Source organism: Scomber japonicus, chromosome 20 (assembly GCF_027409825.1).
Source record: "Scomber japonicus isolate fScoJap1 chromosome 20, fScoJap1.pri, whole genome shotgun sequence".
NCBI lineage: Eukaryota > Metazoa > Chordata > Actinopteri > Scombriformes > Scombridae > Scomber > Scomber japonicus.
In genome coordinates this window covers 6692292-6715386 of record NC_070597.1, presented here as the reverse complement: position 1 = coordinate 6715386, position 23095 = coordinate 6692292, and the positions used below count along the sequence as shown (strand labels likewise).

The 23095-nt window shown below is 39.0% G+C and overlaps 1 protein-coding gene across 2 annotated transcripts in view; it reads right to left on the bottom strand.

Moving 5' to 3' along the window:
* map2k6 (mitogen-activated protein kinase kinase 6) overlaps window positions 1-23095 on the bottom strand; it is a 36051-nt gene that overhangs the window by 12170 nt on the left and 786 nt on the right. The window contains exons 2-8 of one of the 2 annotated variants that reach the window (XM_053341258.1): window positions 9010-9073; window positions 6935-6983; window positions 4923-5036; window positions 4627-4746; window positions 2403-2519; window positions 2182-2233; window positions 265-392 (exon numbers count right to left, since the gene is read on the bottom strand). In XM_053341258.1, coding sequence (XP_053197233.1) covers window positions 265-392; window positions 2182-2233; window positions 2403-2519; window positions 4627-4746; window positions 4923-5036; window positions 6935-6983; window positions 9010-9073 — 644 coding nt within the window. The other variant, XM_053341259.1, reaches the window with a different exon arrangement.

Sequence of the window (23095 nt, the reverse complement as noted above, 5' to 3'; positions counted from 1 at the left end):
ATATTGCGGAGTATATTGGAGTCCCTGCCGGCCTACCTGTCAGTAAAATATGAACACAGCCAACCCACCCAATGGTTTAGAAGCTGGAGACATTTTTCTACTTTTCACTGACTTGAAAATATTAACAATAAACCAGGAAACCACTTAGAGAACAGCTATTAACATCTCAGTTGGACGTCAGGTTTTGTCAGCTAAATGGCAGCACACTGAATAACACGAGAGCTTTAAATCTTTTCATTTGGTTTCAACTTTCTTCCTGCTTACCGCCATGTAAGGTTTACAGCCGGCGTCCATGGTTTTAGCCACGGAGTCAACCAAGTAGCCGCTGATGCCAAAGTCGCACATCTTCACCTGGCCCTGAGTGTTGATCAGCACATTGGAGGGCTTCACATCTGTGACCAGAGAGCAGAAAGCAGATTTAGTTTTACAAACACTATTCAGATATTGTTTTTTTTAATAATAGAACAATTGTCTCAGTCAGGCCGCAGTCACACTCCCAAAACAGCACTGCGGTTTCTGGTAAAGACCGACTGTGTAACTTTATTTTAGTCACTTATAATCTTTTCGAATGAATACATGGAGCTTTGATGCAGCAAGAGCCGCACAGTGGCCACAGCTGTGCCACAGAGGTTTGACACAGGAAGGATTAACTCTTAATGAGCCATAACAGAGAGTTTACAAGTCTTAGCTCCTTGACCACAAATCAGTTACATTTATGCTTCAGATGTGTGTTTTTCTCTGTTTATATTTAGGGCTTGAATGTGTCGTCCATCAGAGTAAACATGAAGTCTGCATACATTTTTGTCAAAGCCACATTATCGCTACATTATAATGCAGTTTTAAAAGGAAAGAAAACAATAACTTGAGCCTCATTTTTGTATTTTTCTAACAGTTATTATCACACTGTACGCTGAGATCTGGTAACACTGTTAAATCACTATAAAAAACAATCAGACCAGGTTATCTAAACCACTTTATTTGGAGGAGAAGCTGAATGTCAGCACACTATGTATAAAAGGGGTAAAAAGCAAACAGGAAAACAGTGTGCATGCATCTGCAAATTACCATAAGAAGGCTGAGGTAGGTCTAAGTTGAACCAAGCAGATCAGACAGTGATGGATCTTTATACAGTAAGCGACACTTTCTCTTTGAAATACGTTTGGCTAACTTGGTGGTTTCTTTCTAACCTGTCTGACTGACTTCTTTTGAGCAACGTCACCTTGTTCTTAGAGCTCAAATTACTCTGGTTGCTACCTGGTTATTATCACCGATAGAAATTAAAAATAATACTTAAATATCATTCATACTGTATCATCACCTTTAAGTTGTTGATTTACACATCCAGCATGCACAGAGCAACATTAGCCTTAATTTTAGAGTCTTGTGTTTCTGATGAACATAAGTCCAATATTCACTCTCTTTTACCTGTTTTTGCTCTCTACCAACTCCTGAGGGAAACATCTGGTTCTTAAGCTGCTAAATGCTGCACTGTGTTCACCAGCTAGTCTACAGCTAACTGTGTCTGATCACTGTTTGGTGCTGAGCAGGTACTGTGCAGAGAAAAAGGATTTAAATAGCAGCTTTTTGTTTACAGATGCCTGCTGTGGTTGAAAACATGACTATGAGAGCTCTGAAAGTGAAGGAAAACAGTAAATTTGATTGCTAAAACCAATGAGTTGAATGATGCTAAAAAGCTCTCTACACTTGAAATGAACTGCAGAGTCAGGTGATGATTTTCTTCTCAAATTACCTTTTGTACATTACACAGAGTCATTTGACCCGTTGATATGAATATCGATAAATGCAGCTTTAAATGCAGATGTTGTTTTTTTTAACTGTTTTGTGCCTTTGATCTAAATGCAGATTTGATGTTTACCATGATGGATTAAATAGCAAATTGAAAGATTCTTCTAATAGATATATCAAGAGGAAATAAATGGAAAAAAAGCTGCCTGACAGGTCAGAACAAGACTAATTCTGAAACACAGTAGCGCAATTTGCAAAATGTTAGTGGTGATGTTAAAGGATTAAAACATGCAAAACAACCATCATGGTCCTTTGCACAGGAAGGAAGGAAAGACAAATGAAAGAAGCTCAGTGCTGCTGAGTGATGATGCATCACAGAAGAGGATATTGACACGGTCTCTGAGAGGTTTAATGGGTTTCCACTCACGCTCTTACCTCTGTGTATGACTTGCAGATTGCTGTGCAGATGCTCCAAAGCTTTTACTATCTGTAATAACAAACACCATTAATAAGCAAATCAGCATTACATAACAACAACAAAATATCTGTCATGAAGCTAAGCTGAGTTTGCAGGATTCACAGGAAGTACTTCATCATTTGGAATTCATTCATCGGTTGTATTGTGGAGACGTGGAAGTGTGGTGGAGTAAACCCACCGAGACAGCGATCTTTCCCAGGATGTCCTCGGGGATGGTCTTGCCCTTCTCGATCACCTGCTTGTAGAACTTGTCGAGGGAGGTGTCCATCAGCTCCATGCAGATCCATACGTCACCCTGGCAACAGACAGACACATTTGGAAAGCGATCAGGAAGACGGCAACAAAGCGCCAGGCCGGATTCCAGACAGACAGGAAATGACAGATTTTCCAGTGTTTTAGCGGCAGCGAGGAAATTCTGAACATCCACTCACTTCTGCAGGAAGTTATGTGCATCCGAAAATGCTGTTTGTTATTGTCGGCCTGTGTTTACCAGCAAATACTGGTGGTGGTTCTGGTTTTACTGCAACATCAACAATGAATGCAGAGTTGGATTAGAGCCTAATTGACACTTTGGCGTGCAAAAAATAGAGGCTGGTATCAGCTTATCACAGACATACTAATATCTGATTAAATGTTGACAGATATACTTTATTTATTTTTGAGTGTGTTTGTTTTTATTTTTATTTATGTGGGGGTTTTTTTACTATCTTTTTTTGTTGTTAATTTTATTTATTTATTTACTTCTTTTTTTTTTTACAGTTAATTGTATTTATTTTTATTTATGTGGGTTTTTTTTAAACTTTTACTATCTTTTTTGTTATTAATTTTATTTTTATTTTTATTTTTTTCACAGTTAATTGTATCTACTATATTTCTGTTTAATTATCATTATTATTGCTATTATAATTACCTATATGATACATACTGATATCTGATTAAATCTTGACAGATACACAAAAGAATCTGCAGTGTGGTAAAATAATTAAGAAAGGAAACTATGTTTAAGCACAGATACATTTATATCTCTGTCCATAATATTTATATATATATATATATATATATATTTATGTTTTCACTGAAGTATATGTTAGAAAATCATAAAATTAAAATTGCAAAACAGCACAAATACACACACAAAATGCAGCATTATATGTTTGAAAAGCTGCACTTTTAAATATATTTGACATTCATAATTAAAGACAGGTAAAGAAGGTGCACCGTATCACATTAAACCCCACCAGATGTCGGACCGGTACCAGCATCTCGGACCAAAACAAATGTGTTCATCGTTTACTCAATAAAGTTAGCCCCCCCCCCCCCGCCCCCTTAGCATGAGCGAGACTCTGTTACCACCTATTTCTCCCTTTAAATGTTTTCAAAAACATATTTTAGTGTACTGTTTAGCTGTAATTTGAGAGTCGCCTGCTATATTGAAAACAGACGCAGACGACACGGAGGGACGTGCACATGTGGCCGGAGCGACGACCAACACACACACACACACACACACACACACACACACACACACACACACACACACACACACACACACACACACACACACACACACACACACACACACACACACACACACACACACACACACACACACACACAGAGGGAGTGTGACTTCATTCTCTGCTCAGGTCCTCATTACTTCACTATATCTTTACATAGCACATATTTGTTTGCTGGCATCTAGTGGGGCTGAAAGTCATTTCTTTCATATTTAAAGGACACTTATTCAATGCTTTTGTAGCCTGTAAATCACAACTGCTTCTTTATGTTTAATTACGCAACATCAGACTTTTTTTCCCCCATTTAATATCTGACTGTCTGATGTTTGCCAAATTTTCATTCATCTCTCCAGGCATGCAATTATTCTTAACCCTCCTTGTGTCCTCGAGTCAAGGAAGGAAGGGAGGAAAAAGGAAGGAAGGGAGGAAGAAGGAAGAGAAGGAGGAAAGGAAGGGAGGAAGGAAGCGAGGAAGGATGGAAGGATGGAAGGAAGGGAGGAAGGAAGGGAGAAAGAAGGAAGGATGAAAGGGAGGAAGAAGGAGGGAAAGGAGGGAAGAAGGGACGAAGGAAGGAAGGAAGGAAGGAAGGAAGGAAGGAAGGGAAGAAGAAGGAAGGAAAGGAGGGAGGAAGGAAGGAAGGAAGGAAGGAAGGGAAGAAGAAGGAAGGAAAGGAGGGAGGAAGGAAGGAAGGAAAGAAGGAAAGAAGGAGGGATGGAGGAAGGACAGATCGAAGGAAGGAAGGAAAGGAGGAAAGAAGGAACAGTCAAAACAGACGGGGTCACTTTGACCCCGCAGGACGACACAAAGGTTAAACATGCAAACAGCATGAGGTAATTAATCTCTATCTAATTGGTGTATTGCATACTAAGGTGTACATTATACTACCTCTCTGAATAGCGCTCCGTAAAAGGTGACTGTGTAGAAACAGTCCACTGTCCTCATGGAGATGTCCAGGTCCATGAGCAGCCTCTTCTGCTCCTGAGTGTTCACTGTGGCCCGAATCCTCTGAGACAGGAGAGAGAGAGAGGAGACAGACATGATCATCAAGAAGAAAGAAGACACACACATAACCCTCACTCATGTCTGCTTGATTTGTGTCTTCTTGATTGTTGATAGCAAGAGAAAACTGATTATGTGCAGCTGCAGACTGGAGTTAAATGATGATAGTAGCCTTCACCCACCTTGACAGCCATGATTACTCCACTGGGAACGTGCTTCATCTTCTCCACCACTCCATACGCTCCACGGCCGAGCTCACAGATCTGCTCCAGGTCATCTGCCTTCACCTCAAAGTTCTGCACAAACAGCAGCACAACAAAATCAGATGAGACGTGGATGCAAACACTTATACTGGGCCCTGTGATTTACCCCATCACGGAATCACGGAATTTATTTTTAACGCAGAATATCGCCGAATTGGACATAATTTGACTGAAATGCTGTTTTCGTGTGAAAGAGGAATGTATGTCTGGGGAAAACTGCACGGAGGGAAGCAAATCTGGAGGAAGGAGGTAAAGAAGGAAGGAAGGTAGGAGGGAGGGAGGAAAAAGGACAGAAGGAAGGGATGGAGGAAGGGAGGAAGGAGAGAGGGAGGGAGGGAGGGAGGGAGGGAGGGAGGGAGGGAGGAATGAAGGACAGAAGGAAGGGAGGAAGGGAAGGAAGGAAGTAAGGGAGGGAGGGTGGAAAGAAGGACAGAAGGAAGGAAGTAAGGGAGGGAGGGTGGAAAGAAGGACAGAAGGAAGGGAGGAAGGGAAGGAAGGAAGTAAGGGAGGGAGGGTGGAAAGAAGGACAGAAGGAAGGGAGGAAGGGAAGGAAGGAAGGAAGGGAAGGAAGGAAGGAAGGGAGGGTGGAAGGAAGGTAGGAGGGTGGGAGGAAAAAAGGACAGAAGGAAGGGAGAAAGGAAAGGAAGGAACGAAGAAAGGAAGGAAGGAAGGAAGGGAGGGTGGAAGGAAGGTAGGAGGGTGGGAGGAAAAAAAGGACAGAAGGAAGGGAGAATGGAAAGGAAGGGAGGAAGGAAAGGAAGGAAGGAAGGACAGAAGGAAGGTAGGAAAGAAGGAACAGTCAAAACAGACGGGGTCAATCTGACCCGGGAGAACGACAGGAAGGTTCAAAGAGCCGTGAGTCAAACTGAAACAAACAGAAAGTGTTTATCTGTTATTTAACTACTTTATGAGCTCTTCTCTCATTTTAACTGTGTGTGAGAGTCTCTACTGCATTCTGCTCTTATTTATGTTCAGACTCGTTCCTCTGCTCTGCTCTCTGTTCTTCACTGCGGGCGAGGATCAACCACTCCACACACACACACACACACACACACACACACACACAGACACACACACACACGGAGCAGAGCAGAGGAAATACAGACCACAGAGGAAACAAAACGCTGCACTGTTGTTAGATGTCAGGAAGTTAATTTGTCATTGCACAGACTTTAAAAAGGCTGGATGAGATTATCCTCAGTGGTGGCCATCGCAATTTAACAGTGAATTTCACCCTGGTTAGAACTAGCTACACCAGGCTACCATCCATTACATGTAGCTGGTCCCCGCCGTGCGTCATTCACTCAGCCAGTCCGCCAATCAGAAGAGACGGTCATGAGACAAATATATAAAAAAAACACTGAGTTCTTGGTAGAGCTCCAGAGAGGAGATGTAAAAGTATACTGAGATGGTTAAAACCACAAAAATGTCTTCTTAGGGACATCAAACCTTCAAAAGTATAATATATGGAAAACCTAAGCTTTTATTTTCCACATTTTGAAAACACACACAAAAAAAAAAGTATAATTTACTTTGACTTGAGGCCAACTTGAACAGGGTAAAAGCAGGCATCTCTTTGCCAATGGAAAATTCCACTTATTTGATGAGATTAAAATAAATATTTTTAGTGCCTGATGGGCAATAAAAGGCATTCCAGAGTCTCCCCACAATCAGAAGTGTTCAATTCGGGCTGTAATGTTCACCGGGCCGTTCTTTACAGCCAACAGACCCTTTATTAAGCCAACCTCTGTGGACCGAGAGTGAGCGACCAAAAATACACTCGCGGGAGGAAAAAAGTAAACAGTGAAAAGTTATGTAAGAGTTCACAGTAAGAGAGAGAGAAAAAAGCATATAAAAAAAGGTTGAATGGGATTAGGAGAGGTGCAAAGATAAAGGTAAATAAATAAAAAAGAAAAAAAAAGAAATTTTACCTTTTCTCCGATGGTTACACAAGCTTTCGAATCCAAATCTCTGGGGGGTCTGAAACACACACACACACACACACACACACACACACACACACACACACACACACACACACACACACACACACACACACACACACACACACACACACACACACACACACACACACACACGTTTTATTATTACATGTAAAACTGCTGGATGAACATGATATTACAGTTTGTCCTGTTAGTCAATACATAAATATTAATGGTTATATTTATTTTATTTCTCTAGTAGTGTCCTCTAGTTAGAAAAAGAATAATATATTAAATAAATAAACAGTTAACAAATAACTAGAATGACATTACTTCTATAGCATCTTCAAAAAATATTGAGCCTGATTTTTTATCCTTGATTATGGAAACAGCTGTTTGACAATGAATAAATGAATAAATAAATAAATTCAAGGTTCACTTATTAGCTTATTCTAGACTTTCAACTGCATCTCATGGTCTTCCTCAGTAGTAAAGAGTTTGCTCAGTATCAATAGTAAGTGCGGCAGAGTCAGTCTACATCTATTCACCCATACTGCTCATACTAAGCTGAAAAATATGATAAATTCAAATTTACATTAAATTAAAGAAGACATTTAATTTAATCAAAAATGTAATGTTTTAAAATACGATATTAGATACATATATATTAAAATAAAATAACATTTCAATTATATAAAGATAAGTCAAATAAGATATTAAATAGTTAATCAATATAAATATTAAAGCTGCAACAATTAATTAATTGATTAGTCAGTCATTAGACTATTTTAATAATAAAATAATCACATTATTAAATTTTTAAAGCAAAAATATCAACTATTCAGACACTGCAAATATAAATATGAAGCTCTTTTGTGTCATAAATGTATCTGAATATCTTTAGATTTTGACTGTTCAGACAAAACAAGATATTTGAGGATGTTTCCTGTCGGACTTCACGAAGGCCTACCATCTTTTGTTTTTGTCCCGCCCACTTAAAATCAAACCGTGATTGGTCACTTTTCCCATCACTCTCCAAACCAAAACACATAGCTTGGCCTTCCCCGAGATTCGTGAAGTCCAATTAACCAATTAATGAGCCAGCTAACCGGGCTTCGATAGAGACGGACGACTCTGATTAGATAACATGTTTCAGGACAGTAACCCTTTCATTGCTGATGTGAACTTGACAGTAAACTTCACTTTAGAACATAGATGAGAGAAAATGTATTAAATGTGTTGTATTAAATTAAATGAGATGAGATTTTATTTATATATATACATATATTATTTAATACTCATATTTTTTGGTTCAGAATTTTTTAAGGCATTTTTCTGAATTTTTAAATCTACTGCCTGACTTTTTTTTTGACAAAAACATGAATCAATTAGTCAAGAAAATAATCTGCAGATTCACTGATAACATAAATAATCATTAGTTGAAGCCCAAATAAATACAATAAAATCAAATTATAACAAAGACGTTTTAAAGTATGAATGCAGTAAATATAAACCAAGAGTTCACACATGATGATGATGATGTAATACTTCTGGCACTGAACATGGAAGTTGGCCCGAAACCAAAAAACGCTGCTGCAGGTTTGTTAATGAAGATGATTCACTTTAAGAGGAAAACCGAACATTTCGTTTCTCTTGCTGCCTCGACGACGAGGACGAGCACCTGCAGTGTGAGTTTCCTGTGAAAACGCTGCACAAGGTTTTTTTTATTGAGATGAATATCAAGGGTGTGATATGTAGAAATGAGAAATGAATACTTTTACATGTTCAATTCACAATACCCCCAAGCGGATGGAGCCAATATATAAGAAATGTGAAAATGTGACAGCTGGGAAATGATAAAATATTGGCAGGAAAACTATACTTCCTTCCTTCCTTCCTTCCTCCTGTTTGTTTTGTGCTTTAATATTTTGGGTATATGTGCAACAACAGGATGTAAAGATCAATATTTGAAGGGTTTATCTGAAAAATGAGAGCTGTGCAGGAATATACAGGCCTGGCTCAGATGTGTGCATGCAAACATTAGAAAGGGAAAAGGGTCTTACACTGCAGCAGGAGGAGGCTGCTCAAACACCTCCTTGGAGAGCTTGAGCACCGGCTTCCTCTTACCTGGAAAAAACAAAACAGAAAATCATGAGACATTTTTAAAAAGGATGAAAGCTTCAAAGCGATTCAGCGATTCGATGATATAAATTTAGCAACTGTCAGGATCACTATCTGTCTTTTCGATGTCTCTCCGGGTGCTTTAGGACTTTTGTAAATCAGTATTGGATTGGTTTTAATGCTTCCATATATAAAGATAATAAAATATACTGATTGGTACAGTACTTAATTCACTGGATGTGTCAAATAAATGTTACCTTCTGCTTATTTTATCTATAAAAAGCTTCTTAGTTGATTTACAAAGTGTATAAAACCCAATAAAAGCTTTAATTAATAATTTATTTTAAGATATATATAAAATACTCTGAGTGGAATAACGGATAAAAATGTTTCAAAAGCTGAGCAGATGTCTTCAAACCAAATATATTATGTGATATAAATCAGAGAAAAGCATCAAAAAGCTCAGATTTGAGAAGCTAAAGCCAGAAACACACTTGATTTAAGATTAATTAGACGATTAATCCATTATTGATTAATTATAGATTCATTTTCTGTTGACTAATTGATCAACAGACTCCTTGTTTCCCTGTTAGAAGCTCAATAGTATTTTACTGAATCTGAATCCTCTCATCAATAATCAATAATGCTGATCTACAGAAATCAGAATTTCCAACTAAAAACTATGAATGACTTTATATTTGAGCACATTTAGATAAGAATTGATCAACTAATGAATCTGCAAAACATTTTTTATGATCAATTAATGGTAAAGTCAATTTTCTAAAAAAAAAAAAAAAAAAGAAAAGCCCATTAGACATTTCCTATCAATCTGAAAGGCAAACATAATAACCTGGATATTGGCTTTAGAGCTTAAATGATAAAATAAGATAGATAATAGAGTCATTCGGATTATACACTACACACAGTGCACATCCAAGAGAAATTTCATAGCAATGGCTCAAAATACTACAGAATATTTTACAAAGTGCAGATATTCAAAATAAAACGGGAAATTTATATTAAAAAAAAAATAATAATAATAATAATAATGATAAAAAAAAGTAAAAAAAAATAATAATTAAAAAAAAAAAAAAAAAAAAAAAATATTAAAAAAGAAAAATAAATTCTTCACTGAAAAAATAATGTGTAACTTCTTCATCTTTTATAATAATCTAATTTTAAATGTTATAGTCTGAAATGATGGTAAACATTTCAATTCACTTCTGAAGACTGACTTGGTTGAAGGATGATGTAACTTTGAGGTAACTGAAGTGTTATAAAGGAAGGAAGCAGTAAGCTGTCTTCATCAGGTTGACACAGCTTACTGTAAAGCTCTGACTCACCACTGTGAGCTTCACCTCTGACCACCTGGAGTCGACTTACACTGGCGCACCTTTATACACCAGGCAATCCTTAGTCTGCTTCCTAGACTATATATCTACTGATACTATCTACTGTGTGCTTTTACCTCACAGAAAAGTGCTGCTCAGTACTCTTTACTCTCTCATGACTTCTTTATGTTTTCTGACCCTAAATGCAGTGAAATTGGAAAAATGGCATTTGTGTTTTCTACAGCCTCGGCAATGAATTCATCTCATGAAACTCTTTTAAAATCCACAATCAGAGGAAATAGAGGCAGCTTCCTCAGGATATAAATGTTTTTAATTTACCTGGTGACACAACTGATTCAATGTGAGTTTGTTTTTCTTCTTCTTTTTCGAATTTGTCTCCTTTTGTGTTTTCTGTGCTGTGTGGTTTTTATTAATGCTGCATATCTCAGCAAAAAAAAAAAAAAAAAAAAAAGAGAGAGATTATCTCATGGGAAAAAATGAATAAAACAACAAACCAAACAGCTGACTGATTATTCAAATAATAAGGAGAAGATATTCAAAAGAGAGCCAGAATTAAATTAATCTGGGTATTTTCACTACTGAGACTCATATGTGAGAATAAATGAAGCTACATCCAGGTTATAGCTAACAAGACACTAAAAAATAATGATATGTGAGCTTTTTTTTTTTTTTACCTTCCTTCAGCTGTTTCCCTGTTTCCATTCCTTCTGCTAAGCTACGCTAACCAGCTGCTGCCCAAAGCTACATTTCTACTGAGGCATCAAATCAACATAGGAAATAAATGTGTTTCCCAAAACATGCAGAACTATATATTCATTCTTAGTCTTTCTTTCTGAGTTGCCGTCGCTGCATTGGGACAACCACCTCCTGTCCTCCTGTCCTCCTGTCCTCCTGTCAAACGGTTTATTCTGAGTGAAGTGAAAGCAGAAAGACTGATGAGACTCCAGAGAGGTTTCACTGGCAGAGAGGAGCAGACCCAGAAGATGAAAGCATACTTAACTTCTTAACATAGCTCAAGATGAGAGATCAGTTGATCAGAGTTCATCCTGGTCAACCTTTGATTCCCGCTCAGTAACAGCAGTGTGTGCAGAGTCTCTCAACCTTTGTCACTTTCTCTCCATTTTTGCCCCCAGAAAAAACACACCTAAAGCTAAAGAGTGCCAAATTACTACTAAATATCTAACTTCATCTATCTGCAGTCAAATGTCAAAACACTGATGATTCGCTGCTTCTGTCCGGAGCTCACGACAACCACTTAAAAAGAAAACTCCCACTGATGCAAAATGACTCAAACTTCCTGCAGCCATTGCTCACTACACTGTCTGTCTCTGTCTCTGAGTTATGTCGCAAAAGAAAAAGAAAATCTGAATGCGTCACAAAAAAAAAAAAAAAAAAAAAAGGTACATTTGTATATTTCCTGCTCATAAAGCGACTGACCGAATCTCCATCTCATCATCGACACTTACGGTTGGATGCAGGAAGTGACTCCAGATCCTAATTGAATGTAACAGGCGCTGAGAGCAAGAAGAAGAAGAAGAAGAAGAAGGAGACAGAGAAGAAGAAGAGGAGGATGATGATGTCTGGCAGCCCAGGTGTGCTCGCTCCATCTGGAGGTGCTGCACTGACCGTTTAACGGCTGGGCGCCTTGTTAATGGGGCGTCACAGGTTCCTCAGGATGTGACCATTTGTGTGTGTGTGTGTGTGTGTGTGCGTGCGTGTGTGTCTGTGTGTGTGTGTGTGTGTGTGTGTGTGTGTGTGTCTGTGTGTGTGTGTCATCTCTAGACAGAATCAGGATCAAACCTCCTCAGACTGGCTTTCAGCAGCTGAAGCCAGTGAGAGTTTGTTGCAGTGAATCCACAAGCAGACCTGCCTCTAAGTTACATGATCTGAGAAACACACACACACACACACACACATCCACATCCACATCCACACACACACACACACACACACACACACACACACACACACACACACACACACAGCTTTAAAATCTGTCTAAAAACAACAGTGAGGTGTTGATATGAAAAATGAAAATGGTTTTCCTCGCTGTAATCTTTTCTCATGTTCATACAGACTATTAAAAGATCCCCTTCAAATGTGCTTTCAATGTAAGTGATAGGGGCCAAAATCCACAGTGTGTCCACACAGTCATTTAAAAGTAGATGTGAAGCTTCAGCAAGTCTGAGTTAGTCATATCAAGTAGATATCTGACACATTTACTTTTTAGCATCAAATTCCCTCTTTATGTTTCACTGTTGAGCTGTGGTGGAAGTATAGTAACAAAATGACTGTAATGATTAAACATATCTACTTGATTTGACTCATTTGGACGGCTGAAGCTTCATATTAAGCTTCAGATAAACTTTTAAATACATTTCAGCACAGAAGGAGGACTGTGGATTTTGCCCCCCCCCCATCACTTTAATGATCTTTAATGTTCAGTATGAACAGGAGGAATGATTACAGCAAGAAAAACAGGTTTCAATGTTCATTTGAGTGGTTCTCTATTGTTTTAAGGCAGATTTAGAAATGTGAACTAGTCCTTTAAAGCAAAATTTAAGCCATCCCTTTTAACTGCCCTCTGATCACATAACACGCTATTAAAAGCTATTAAAAGTAAAACGGTGCGTCTCTTCAATAGTTGTGGAACAGTGCCAGAGCAATAACCGGCATTTTTCACATTGCTGTCTTGCGAGAAAACACAAACACATGAAGCTGTGGACATGGACACACACACACACACACACACACACACACACACACACACACACACACACACACACACGGTGCGTCCAGTGTGTCCTGGTTTGTTCAAACAGTGCAGGGTGTGACACCGCTGTGCTATGCGGCCCTCCACCAGCGGCCTCTTACTGCCTGTCGCCTGGTCTCCACTTTCCAAAGCAGCTTTGTTGCACTAAAATGTCAGTTGGAGCCCCTCCTACATGCATTTACACAGACAACAATAGTAACTGGAAACCAACAGTCTGCTAACACAACTAAAACTGAAAAATAGAAAAACACTCAAAAGGGAGCACACCTGCACCAAACCTGAGCTTTAACAATAGAAAATGTTGACATCATCTCAATCTGCATCAATGTTATGAGAGGAAATCTAGTGATGCAATTTCTCATCCAGGATTTTTTTGATTCATTTTGCTAAATTTTCAAAAGAGTCAGAAGTTTATCGTGTTCCTGTAGCGCCACCATTAGGTGACCTGCTGTCAAATTGTAAAGGAGCAGTCATTGTTTACCTGTGCATGTGTCAGCTCAACTCCACAATGTGTTCATTAAGTCCGACATGTCAAAAAAGGCCACAGCAGCAAAATCCTCAGAAAACAACTTATTCATAATTTAATTCTTCAGACTTATATGAGCTGAAACTATTAGTCAGTTCATCAAGTGCTGCAACTAGCAATTATTTTCATTTTTGATTGATTGGTCAATTATTTTCTCCATTAATTAATTAGTCCTAGTCCTATCTGTCTGAAAATGGTGAAAAATGTTGATCAGTGTTTTCCCCACAGGTACAAGATGAAACCTAAAATGTTGAGCTTTGTCCCGTCTGACAGTCCATGACCCAGAGATCAACAGTTTACTACGATAGAGCAGTTTAAAAAAACAACAAAACAACAAAAAACTGAAAAAATTATGTTTAATAAGGTTCTGACCTGATGTGTGTGAACAGAGACGATATTTTATGTACCAAACAATTATTCAGTTATTCATAAATGTAGCCTAAAGACTGATTATGATTATGCAAATAAATGATTAGTTAAGAGGTGAAAGGTGGACAAAATGTGTGTGTGTGTGTGTGTGTGTGTGTGTGTGTGTGTGTGTGTGTGTGTGTTAGGGGCAGCCAGGTGTCATAGAGAGAAAAAATCTGCTTAAAATTGGACAAATCATGCTCATTTAGAGAAACCAACATTCAACTATCTATTTTCTATTCAAAAAGGATGCAATCTAAAGTATCCACATTATAGCCATAAATGCATAATGATAAACATATTTAATCAAGATGTGAGCAGCAGCACATTTCACACTTGAAAAAAACACAGTGAATTGTTGTCAGTGTTCTCTGGAGGACGAACTGTGACGGAGAATAACTTTCTTATTGCCTTCAGACATTTCTGTACTGACGTTTCCAGTTATTACTCAGCATATGCACACAATATATCTGCAATAAGGTAATATCTGCAGAAATATCAGTCAAGCTCTCATCTGTGCATCTCTGTCCCCAATGAAAACTAAACTACATAACAAAGCAGCAGATTCAAATCAGATTGCCGCAGCTTCATAACTTTCACTGTTTATTTTACATTGCATTAGCATGAGGCTACATACTGCGGCTAACTGCTAGCAGCCAGGAATGATAACACTGCTGAAAAAGCTCAGTGTAACTTAACAACTACAAAATGTTAAAGAGACTAGGATGAGTGTATCAACTGAGATTTTATTATAATGATGTTAATAAGCAGGGAAATATTCTGAATTTGGAGACACCTTAATAAGAAAACACATGCTAGCCTGAAGCTAACACTCCTCCCTGATGCTTTGACAGTAACTTGACACTGAGTGCAAACTAAACAGTGAAAGTTGACAGGTTATGGACGATGTAATTTAAATGAGCCGCTTTGGTTTACACTACTTTGATTTGAAGATATGAGGATTATACTTCAAGTTTCCTCTTGCCTTTGACGTCATTTAAACATTTAAAAGTGTAAAAATCACTTTGTCTAGCACAAATCGCTTTCTATTTTTTGCCACCTGCCACAGTCCACATGAATAATCATCTGATATGTTTGTTAGTCGTTAACAAACAGGATTGAGCAGAACAACACGTTCCACATGAAAAACAAAAAATAGGATCAATAAATACTTTCATATGCATTAATCAGACCTGAGACTTTGTCAGATGATTGACCTCAAACAGTGTCAGAACAAAAGGCTCACTGTGTGACTACAGTGAAGCGACTGCATCCATTTTCTTTCTCCATGAGTGCATACGCTGACAGGCACGCTGGAAAATACTTGTGCCTTACAGCCTTTCAGTGCAGCCAGATCATGAGACAAGAGACAAGAGACAAGAGACAGCAAGAGACGCTCCTGAAACCAAGACGACAGCTTTTATTCTGCAAACCTCAGGACGCATGTTATGATGCACGATGCAACTCTGCTGCCCGCTTCAGTAAACACAGTAAAAACCAAAGAAACCATTATGTAACCAGAGACTGACATGTTACATTGAATTATTTTTTTTGCTTGATAAATGACAAGAAATCATTATTAAAATTGTTGAATAATTAATTTTCTTCATTTCAACACTTATAATATAACATTGCATGATTATTTTTACTGATGCATGCACATGTAAGGAGCATTATAGAATTATAATAAATGCATATACTAAATACTGCATCATCAAGTAACTACTTACTGCAGCTTATTTCCTTCTGAAAAGTGGAATTGTAACATAAAATACAAGGACAGTAATTGGACTTTATTTAATTTCCACCTCTGATATAAACTGTCATTTCCAGGCCGGCCAGCAGCTAGATAACATAGAGACTGATCTAAATATATCCCATTTCAGACTTTCTCCAGATTCTGTTGCATAACTCAAAAAACACAATTCCTTCCTTTATTCTTGCTGAGCTCAGCATCAAACTCTCATGCTGTGGTAGGCAGTGTGGGTTAATTAAAAGCAGCAGTTCATGTCATTCCCGTTGATTTGCAGCACATGAGTGCAAGTATGCAGCGAAATGCCAGAGAGGGAGGCCGCGGGAGATGGGTGTCTGTGTCGGGACACTCCTTGTTTCTCTGAAAGCAGCGAGAACAGGGAAGGCCAGTAATTGGCTTTCACTGTGGCAATTAACCATTTTCTCAAGAGGAAGGGATGGCGAGAGGAGAAGCGCTGAGGCATACAACACTGCCAGTTTCTGCCACACCCAATAGGAGCATGCAATCTTGTCATGCATGCATGTCAGTTCGTCAGCTGTGGAAAGAAAAAAAAAACTAAATAATGCTGACATGAGGATTTTGCAGGGCTCTGTGTCGCTCTGTGTAGAAACAGAGACAGACAGCATGCATGCAGGAAGCCTCAGCATGTCGGCCGGCCTGCGTGATAATGAGCCCTGCATGACGGGGGCACGTACACAGTGCCTGCTGCTAACCCACACATGCACTCCGACTGGAATTCCAACAATCCCAAGAGTTCCTCAATGGAATTCCACGGAGCCAGAGGAAGACAGATCAATCACAGAGGGAGGGAGGCACTGAGCCGCAACCGGTGACACCAGGAGGGACGGGAAAACACAGAGAAGCACATAGGAGGGAGGAGGAGGGGAGGGAAGGGAGGAGGGGAGGGAGGGAAAGGGGAGATTTGAAAATAACTCCAGCTGGAGCCTTTGGCTGTTTGGCCCCCTCCGACCGCTCTGGCAGTTTGTGAGATACTCTACACTTCCAAAGATGGCAGGTCCTTTAGGTTACAGCTGTCGGAAGCTCCTTTGGGAATCATATCGTCACCGGCTCACACTACACATCCTGAAACATCCTGTGCACTCAGCTCCACTTAAATGATACTTGCAGAAAACGGCTGCTTCTGCTGATTATCTGCAGGTCAAATACTGCAGACAATGACTTCACAGGCACGACATTAACCCCAAGGCCCAAACACACTGGCAGATAACAACGATCCGGCAGTTTGTTAGACGGGCTTAATAAAGTCATCTGTCAGAGTGTATAATGTCAGGTTTGAGGCAAGTCAGATGTGCAATAATTAACATCTTTGAATTTGCATAATCCATCCGAGAGTGCAACAAAACAAAACCACAGAGCTGCCTTTTCCGCCCTACTATCTGTGTTGGCCAGCAGATTCAGTGTGCAACCACAGACTGCATTGATTATTATTATAATCAACTATTTGGATAATTGGTTAATTCCAAATTCTCACCTTCTAGCTTCTTAAATGTGAATATTTTTTTGATTTCTGAAGTTTGTGGTGTTGTCCACAACCCAGAGTTCACACTGGGTTTTAGGAAACAGTGATCAACATTTTCACCATTTTCTGAACCAAGTCACTAATCAATTTATTAAGAATTAATTGATAGATAATTATTAAAGATAGTTTTTTTTAAAGATTTATTTTGAGCTTTTTGCCTTTATCTAGACATTAACTGGCAGATGTACAGACAGGAAACAGGAAGAGAGAGAGAGAGAGAGAGAGAGAGAGAGAGAGAGAGAGGTATGACCTGCAGCATAGGTCTCCGACCAGACTCGAACCAGGGACGCTGTGATTATGTGGCATTCACTCTAACCCCTCGACCACCGGGGAGCTCCAGATTAATTGATAGATGATAATAATTGCTAGTTGCAGCACTCATGATGACAGCAGTCACATTACAAAAAATGTGTCCTAAATGTCTAACGCAGGCTATCTTTGGTCTCTGGTGCTTTGAAAAGAAAAAAAAACCTGTTAATGGACATTCCTCTCCACTGACCACATTTCTCTTTCTCAATGATCAACTTATAGAGAGAAGTAAACAGGCCTTAAGAACATGTGTACTATCTACATTATGACGATATTGAAGAATCACTGTCATCAAATCTCATGTTCTCAACCTCAACCAACAATGAACTGATCTACTAACAAGTATCCAGAGCCTGATATATATCGTATGATCTTATCTTACAGTCCAGAATGAGCTCGAGACACTGAATGACAGCTGAACATGAATTCCCGCCTCTGTTTCACAGAAATGCTCTTCATTACATGAGTATGACATCAGTTTTACTTTCAGTCTCATGTAAGAATAAGCACCGAGTGGCTTTTTCTTAAGAATTGAGAGTGAAATGAGTAATAGCAGAAACACTTTCAGCTCAGCTCTGACTGAAACAAAAAATGTCTTCTCTTTTATATCAATGTAAACTGGATATATTTGGGTTTTTGGACTGTTAGCCGATCAAAAGAATCAGTCTGAAGATGAATCACTTTTTTTTTTAAATACATTCTGCAAAATAAAAAAGCCAAGTCGCTGGCTGGAGTTAAAAAATAGCACAGATGAGAAAAAGAAAGATGGAGAAGATCCATGTGTGGACCCACCTGTGAGAAATTTAATTATTTGCATCTGCTATATCACACTGTAAGGCTGTGCTACGCTGCAAACACCCTCCCCTCCTCCGTTCTCACCCCCATTCTCATCCCATCTCAGCCGCAAAAATCTGGAAACCTGCTGCCATCACGACCATGAGGGGTTACTCCAGGTTGAGTGGAGACCAGAAAAAGCCCTGGATTTATGTGCCTCTCATTTTTCACACAAAGCAAATACTCATTTTAGCTTTATTCTAGGTTCACTATTGCATAATCAACATCTTGCATGATTGCCACAAAGCTGGAATAAACAGGAGTTGTTAAAAATGTCCTAAATATTGCTGTTCTTGATTCTTGCCGTCAGATAAGTTGCTGCAGCCTGGATGCATGCATGCTTACTCAGTCAACCACCACCACCACCCCCCCCCCCCTCCCTGAAAAGAGAAGTACAGTTAGTGGATCATCTGAACAATGCTCTGAACAATTCGACTGTTATTGCAGCAAAAAAAAGCCACTATAGGGCCTGGAAGCGGAGGGGACCAACAATCGGCCCGTCGAAACAGCAAATTTAGTATCTGTGCAGCTGAAAAACGCAGCCTGCATTTGCATGACAAACGGGACGTTTGTGCAGGGTCGCGAGGGCCAGCCGGGGCTGCAGGAGGGACACGAGCTGGGAGGGTACGCTGTCACACTGCCATCGGTTAGCCCGGCAACACTACAGCACTCAGCACTCAGCACAATAGTGAAGGCAGAAAAAAAGTGTCCGGGCCACACAGGCAGAGGAGGAGGAGACGCGGGAGTTAACGTGAAGCTGTGCCAAACGATATGAGAATTGAAGGAAACGGGCAGCAGATTGTGGTTGAGTTTGCTCAGTCTGGCGTGATTTTTAATAAAACACCAATCTACTTGTTTTGCCTTTGAAGATTTTGTACTCACTTCCTTCATACGTGCAAGTAACAGTTTTGGTACATGCTACTTTTTTACTAACGACTAAAATGTGTCTGTTACACCTGGTATCAAAAACTATTATGAAATCTCTTTGATCAGATCAGATATCTACAGACTATGAGTGTAGACTGGATTTCATTCAATCATAGATACCTGTGATTATAGAAACTTACATTTTAAATGACAAAAAACACCATTAACTGACTTTTCAACCACTTAGAAGCAGCAAATCAAGCTGTAAAACACAACTTTGACATATTATTTCCTCAAACAGCAGACACAGCCCAACATTAACAATATTAGTAGACCTGCTAAGTGTCTTACAATATAAAAAATGCCTCCTGGTCTATAGTTATTATACTACATTATTATTATATTCTGTTTTTGCCTACTATCAACTCCAGCTGCTCCACTATGTTTACCAGGAAGGTATCTGCACATTTTTCAAGTACAAATTTAATGACTTTTAAGACCTTTTTAATTCATCTTTAAGGCAAAAATAATACCATTGCTGCTTCTTGTATTAAATTGCTCGACAAACAGTGGTGGAGGAAGTATTTAGATCCTATACTCGTGTAAAAAATGTCACTTCCGTAGTAGTATGAATTACCATGTTGTAAGTGTTAAAAGGACTTAATGCAGATAAGTGTCACATGACTGGCGTACTCATACATCATATATTATAAGATATATTAGAATAAAGGAAAAGCAGGATTTTACTGTTGTAGTGGGGTGAATGGAGCATTTATATAGAACCGCAACTATAGATTAGTTTCATTATAGTTCCGACTGCTGATTATTTTTTACTTTAATTAATACGTTGATTGGTTGGTTATGTAAAATAATCAGTAAATAGTGATAATAATGATAAATATAATTACGCTCATTCACTCTGCCCAAGCTCAGATCAAATTTAAACCATTAACTCCTTCAATTCCAAACATTTTAAGACATTTTTAGACTTTAAATATCAAAAACTAATTTTAAGACTTTTAATGGATCCTCGGGGACTCTGACCAGCTAACCGCTGTGGCTGAATTCAAGCCAAATCCAGCACTACGACGTGGGGAGGGGGGGCTTTCAACAGTGGGGACGGACGTCGTTTCCACAACCCAGGAAGTCAAGTTGGAATTACAGATTAATGCATTTAAGAGCTTATCAGAAACCCAAACACTTTAACGCTCACAGACAGCCTTTTTTTTTTTAACAACTCTGGAAAATTCTCACGGCGGCGGCGACTGTCTTATCTTTCGTCGCGTCCATCGAGAGGTAAACAGTCCAATGTGGCGCTCACATCACGTTACAAAATAATCCACCAGGAATGTGCAGTTGTATGTAGGTGGTGGTGACGTCAGGTTGCAGTGCCCCCCCCCCCTCCCTCCCTGCTGCATTACCATTCAAATAAATTAGAGGATTGCTTGATTTGGTGTGAATGCAGCTTAACTGTGTGTGTCTGCTGTTGTGAGCCTATAGGTAGAGTACAGATGATTAATCAGATCTGTTATGTGCTGATAACCACACTGATGAAAGTGAAACTGTAAAACTGTAAAACAAAAAAATGAACTATAAGATGCTAAACCGCTCTGTAAAGCTAAGAGGAAATTATCTATGCTGCCCCAAATTACAACTACAGTCATCTGAGCCATCGCCAATATTAAAATCATGATTAGTGTAGCTTTAAGTAAGATATTCAAATGATTACTATTTTACTCATAGTGAAACTCAAGCATCATATCTAGCCCTGAAGCCTTCACTTTTTCTTCCAACATCTGTTATTGAATTTTAAATTCACGGCGTAAAAATAAAAGAGCAACACGCATGCAGTGACTTGTGCTCAGGTACACTGTCACTCTGACTTACTGCTGCTCTGTTGCTCTGTGAGCTTTAACTACTGTTGTTCTCTTCACCTTGATGAAATGGAGACAGCATCACAACACCAAACTATCTGAGTTATGTGTGGAAAGCAAAGGTTCAGTTAATTCACTCAGAGCTGCAGCAAAGCACAGAAAAATGCTGAAAATCTATCTTCAAATGATAATAAACTGAATATATTTGGGTTGTGGACATTTTTGCAGCAATTTTCATCATTTTCTGGCATATTTTAAACCAAATAGCTGTGAATTCATCAGGGAAATAATTTAGATTAACTCATAATGAAAATAATTATCAGTTGCAGCCTTGAATTCACCCATAAGAGGAAATTACACCACTCCTGTCCTAATTACCAAAACACAGTAAATAAATAGTCACATGAAAACATGAATGTAAAAATGTTTTCAATTTTTAAAAAAAGGTTTAAAATGTAAATTTACTTCCTAGCAAAGTTCTGGTTGTACTGTTCATATCTCATGTGGGAGAGAAGAGCCAGAACAGGTTGTCTTTACCTGCTGCTTTGTTTGTTCTGCATTTTTAGATTTGACATCATAAATTGAAAAAAAAGTATTTAGAGGAAGGTAAAAGTTGTTTGGATGCTGATAAAAATACAGTACAGCCTTATGAATGTTTCATCCAACCAAAAATCCAACATCTGAGAAAGATAAAAAACATCAAGCAACAAATTCTCACACGTCAGAACCCAGGACAGAAATTAAATTAACAAACTATTAATGGATGAATACAGTTCTTTTTTCTATATCGATGAATCTATAAACTGTTTCAACACTTCCAAGGATCGCTATACTTCCACACAGCTGCAGCAGAGCTACTCGTCTGGCCGAGCAGATTCATCGCAAGCACCATTTTGTTCTTCTTGTTTCACTATAAGAAAAAAAAAAAAAAAAAAAGTCCCAGACCAAGATCTTAACTGAGCGAATAATCAACTTATCATCTCATCTGGGTTTTCTGCAGTGTACAACATCAATGAACGACAACAAGAAACCCACTTTTGCTTTCAGGAGAGTCCCAAACCGACTCATTCATCTACACACACACACACACACACACACACACACAAATAAAATAAATCTGTTATTATTCATCACAAGATGATCTGGTTGCAACAAGATAGTTCCTCTGTGTAGGTGGATGGACGATTGACTGTACCAGATAAACACTGTGAGGCTCTGACCATCGGGGGCTCTCTCTCTGCTACCTGTTCACGTCCTGTACAACCTCTCAGTGTGTGTGTGTGTGCATGTGTGTGCGTGTGTGTGTTCTGCAGGTTGTGCAATGAACCAGCCTCACTTTGGACTTCTTGGAAAACACGGTGAGGGGAGGAAAAAACGCCTGAGCTGCTTTCACTGCAGCTGTTTTTTTTCTTCTCTTTCTGCAAGCTGCATTCACTGATGATTCTTAAAGAGCCTCTCTCTCTCTCTCTCTCAGGCTGCAGAGAGAGAGAGAGATTGAGAGACATTAAGGACTACTCTCCACTGCTCGTGTTGTTGCTCTACAGCGATAAAAGTTGGGGGTCAAAGTGTGACATGCACGCTTTCGTATGCATGCTGAGAAAAAAGCTGCACATCAGTGGACACGCACCCAGGGGTTTGACACATATCCAGTTGCCTTGGACAGAAGCAGCAGCTGACAGCCTGAGACTTTTTTTTTTTTTTTTTTTTTTTGCTTGGAGACTTGTGCTTTAATAGCCTGAAGAAGCCCCCTGTTCCTGAACTCACCACCACCTATACACTCAAACTAAATCTA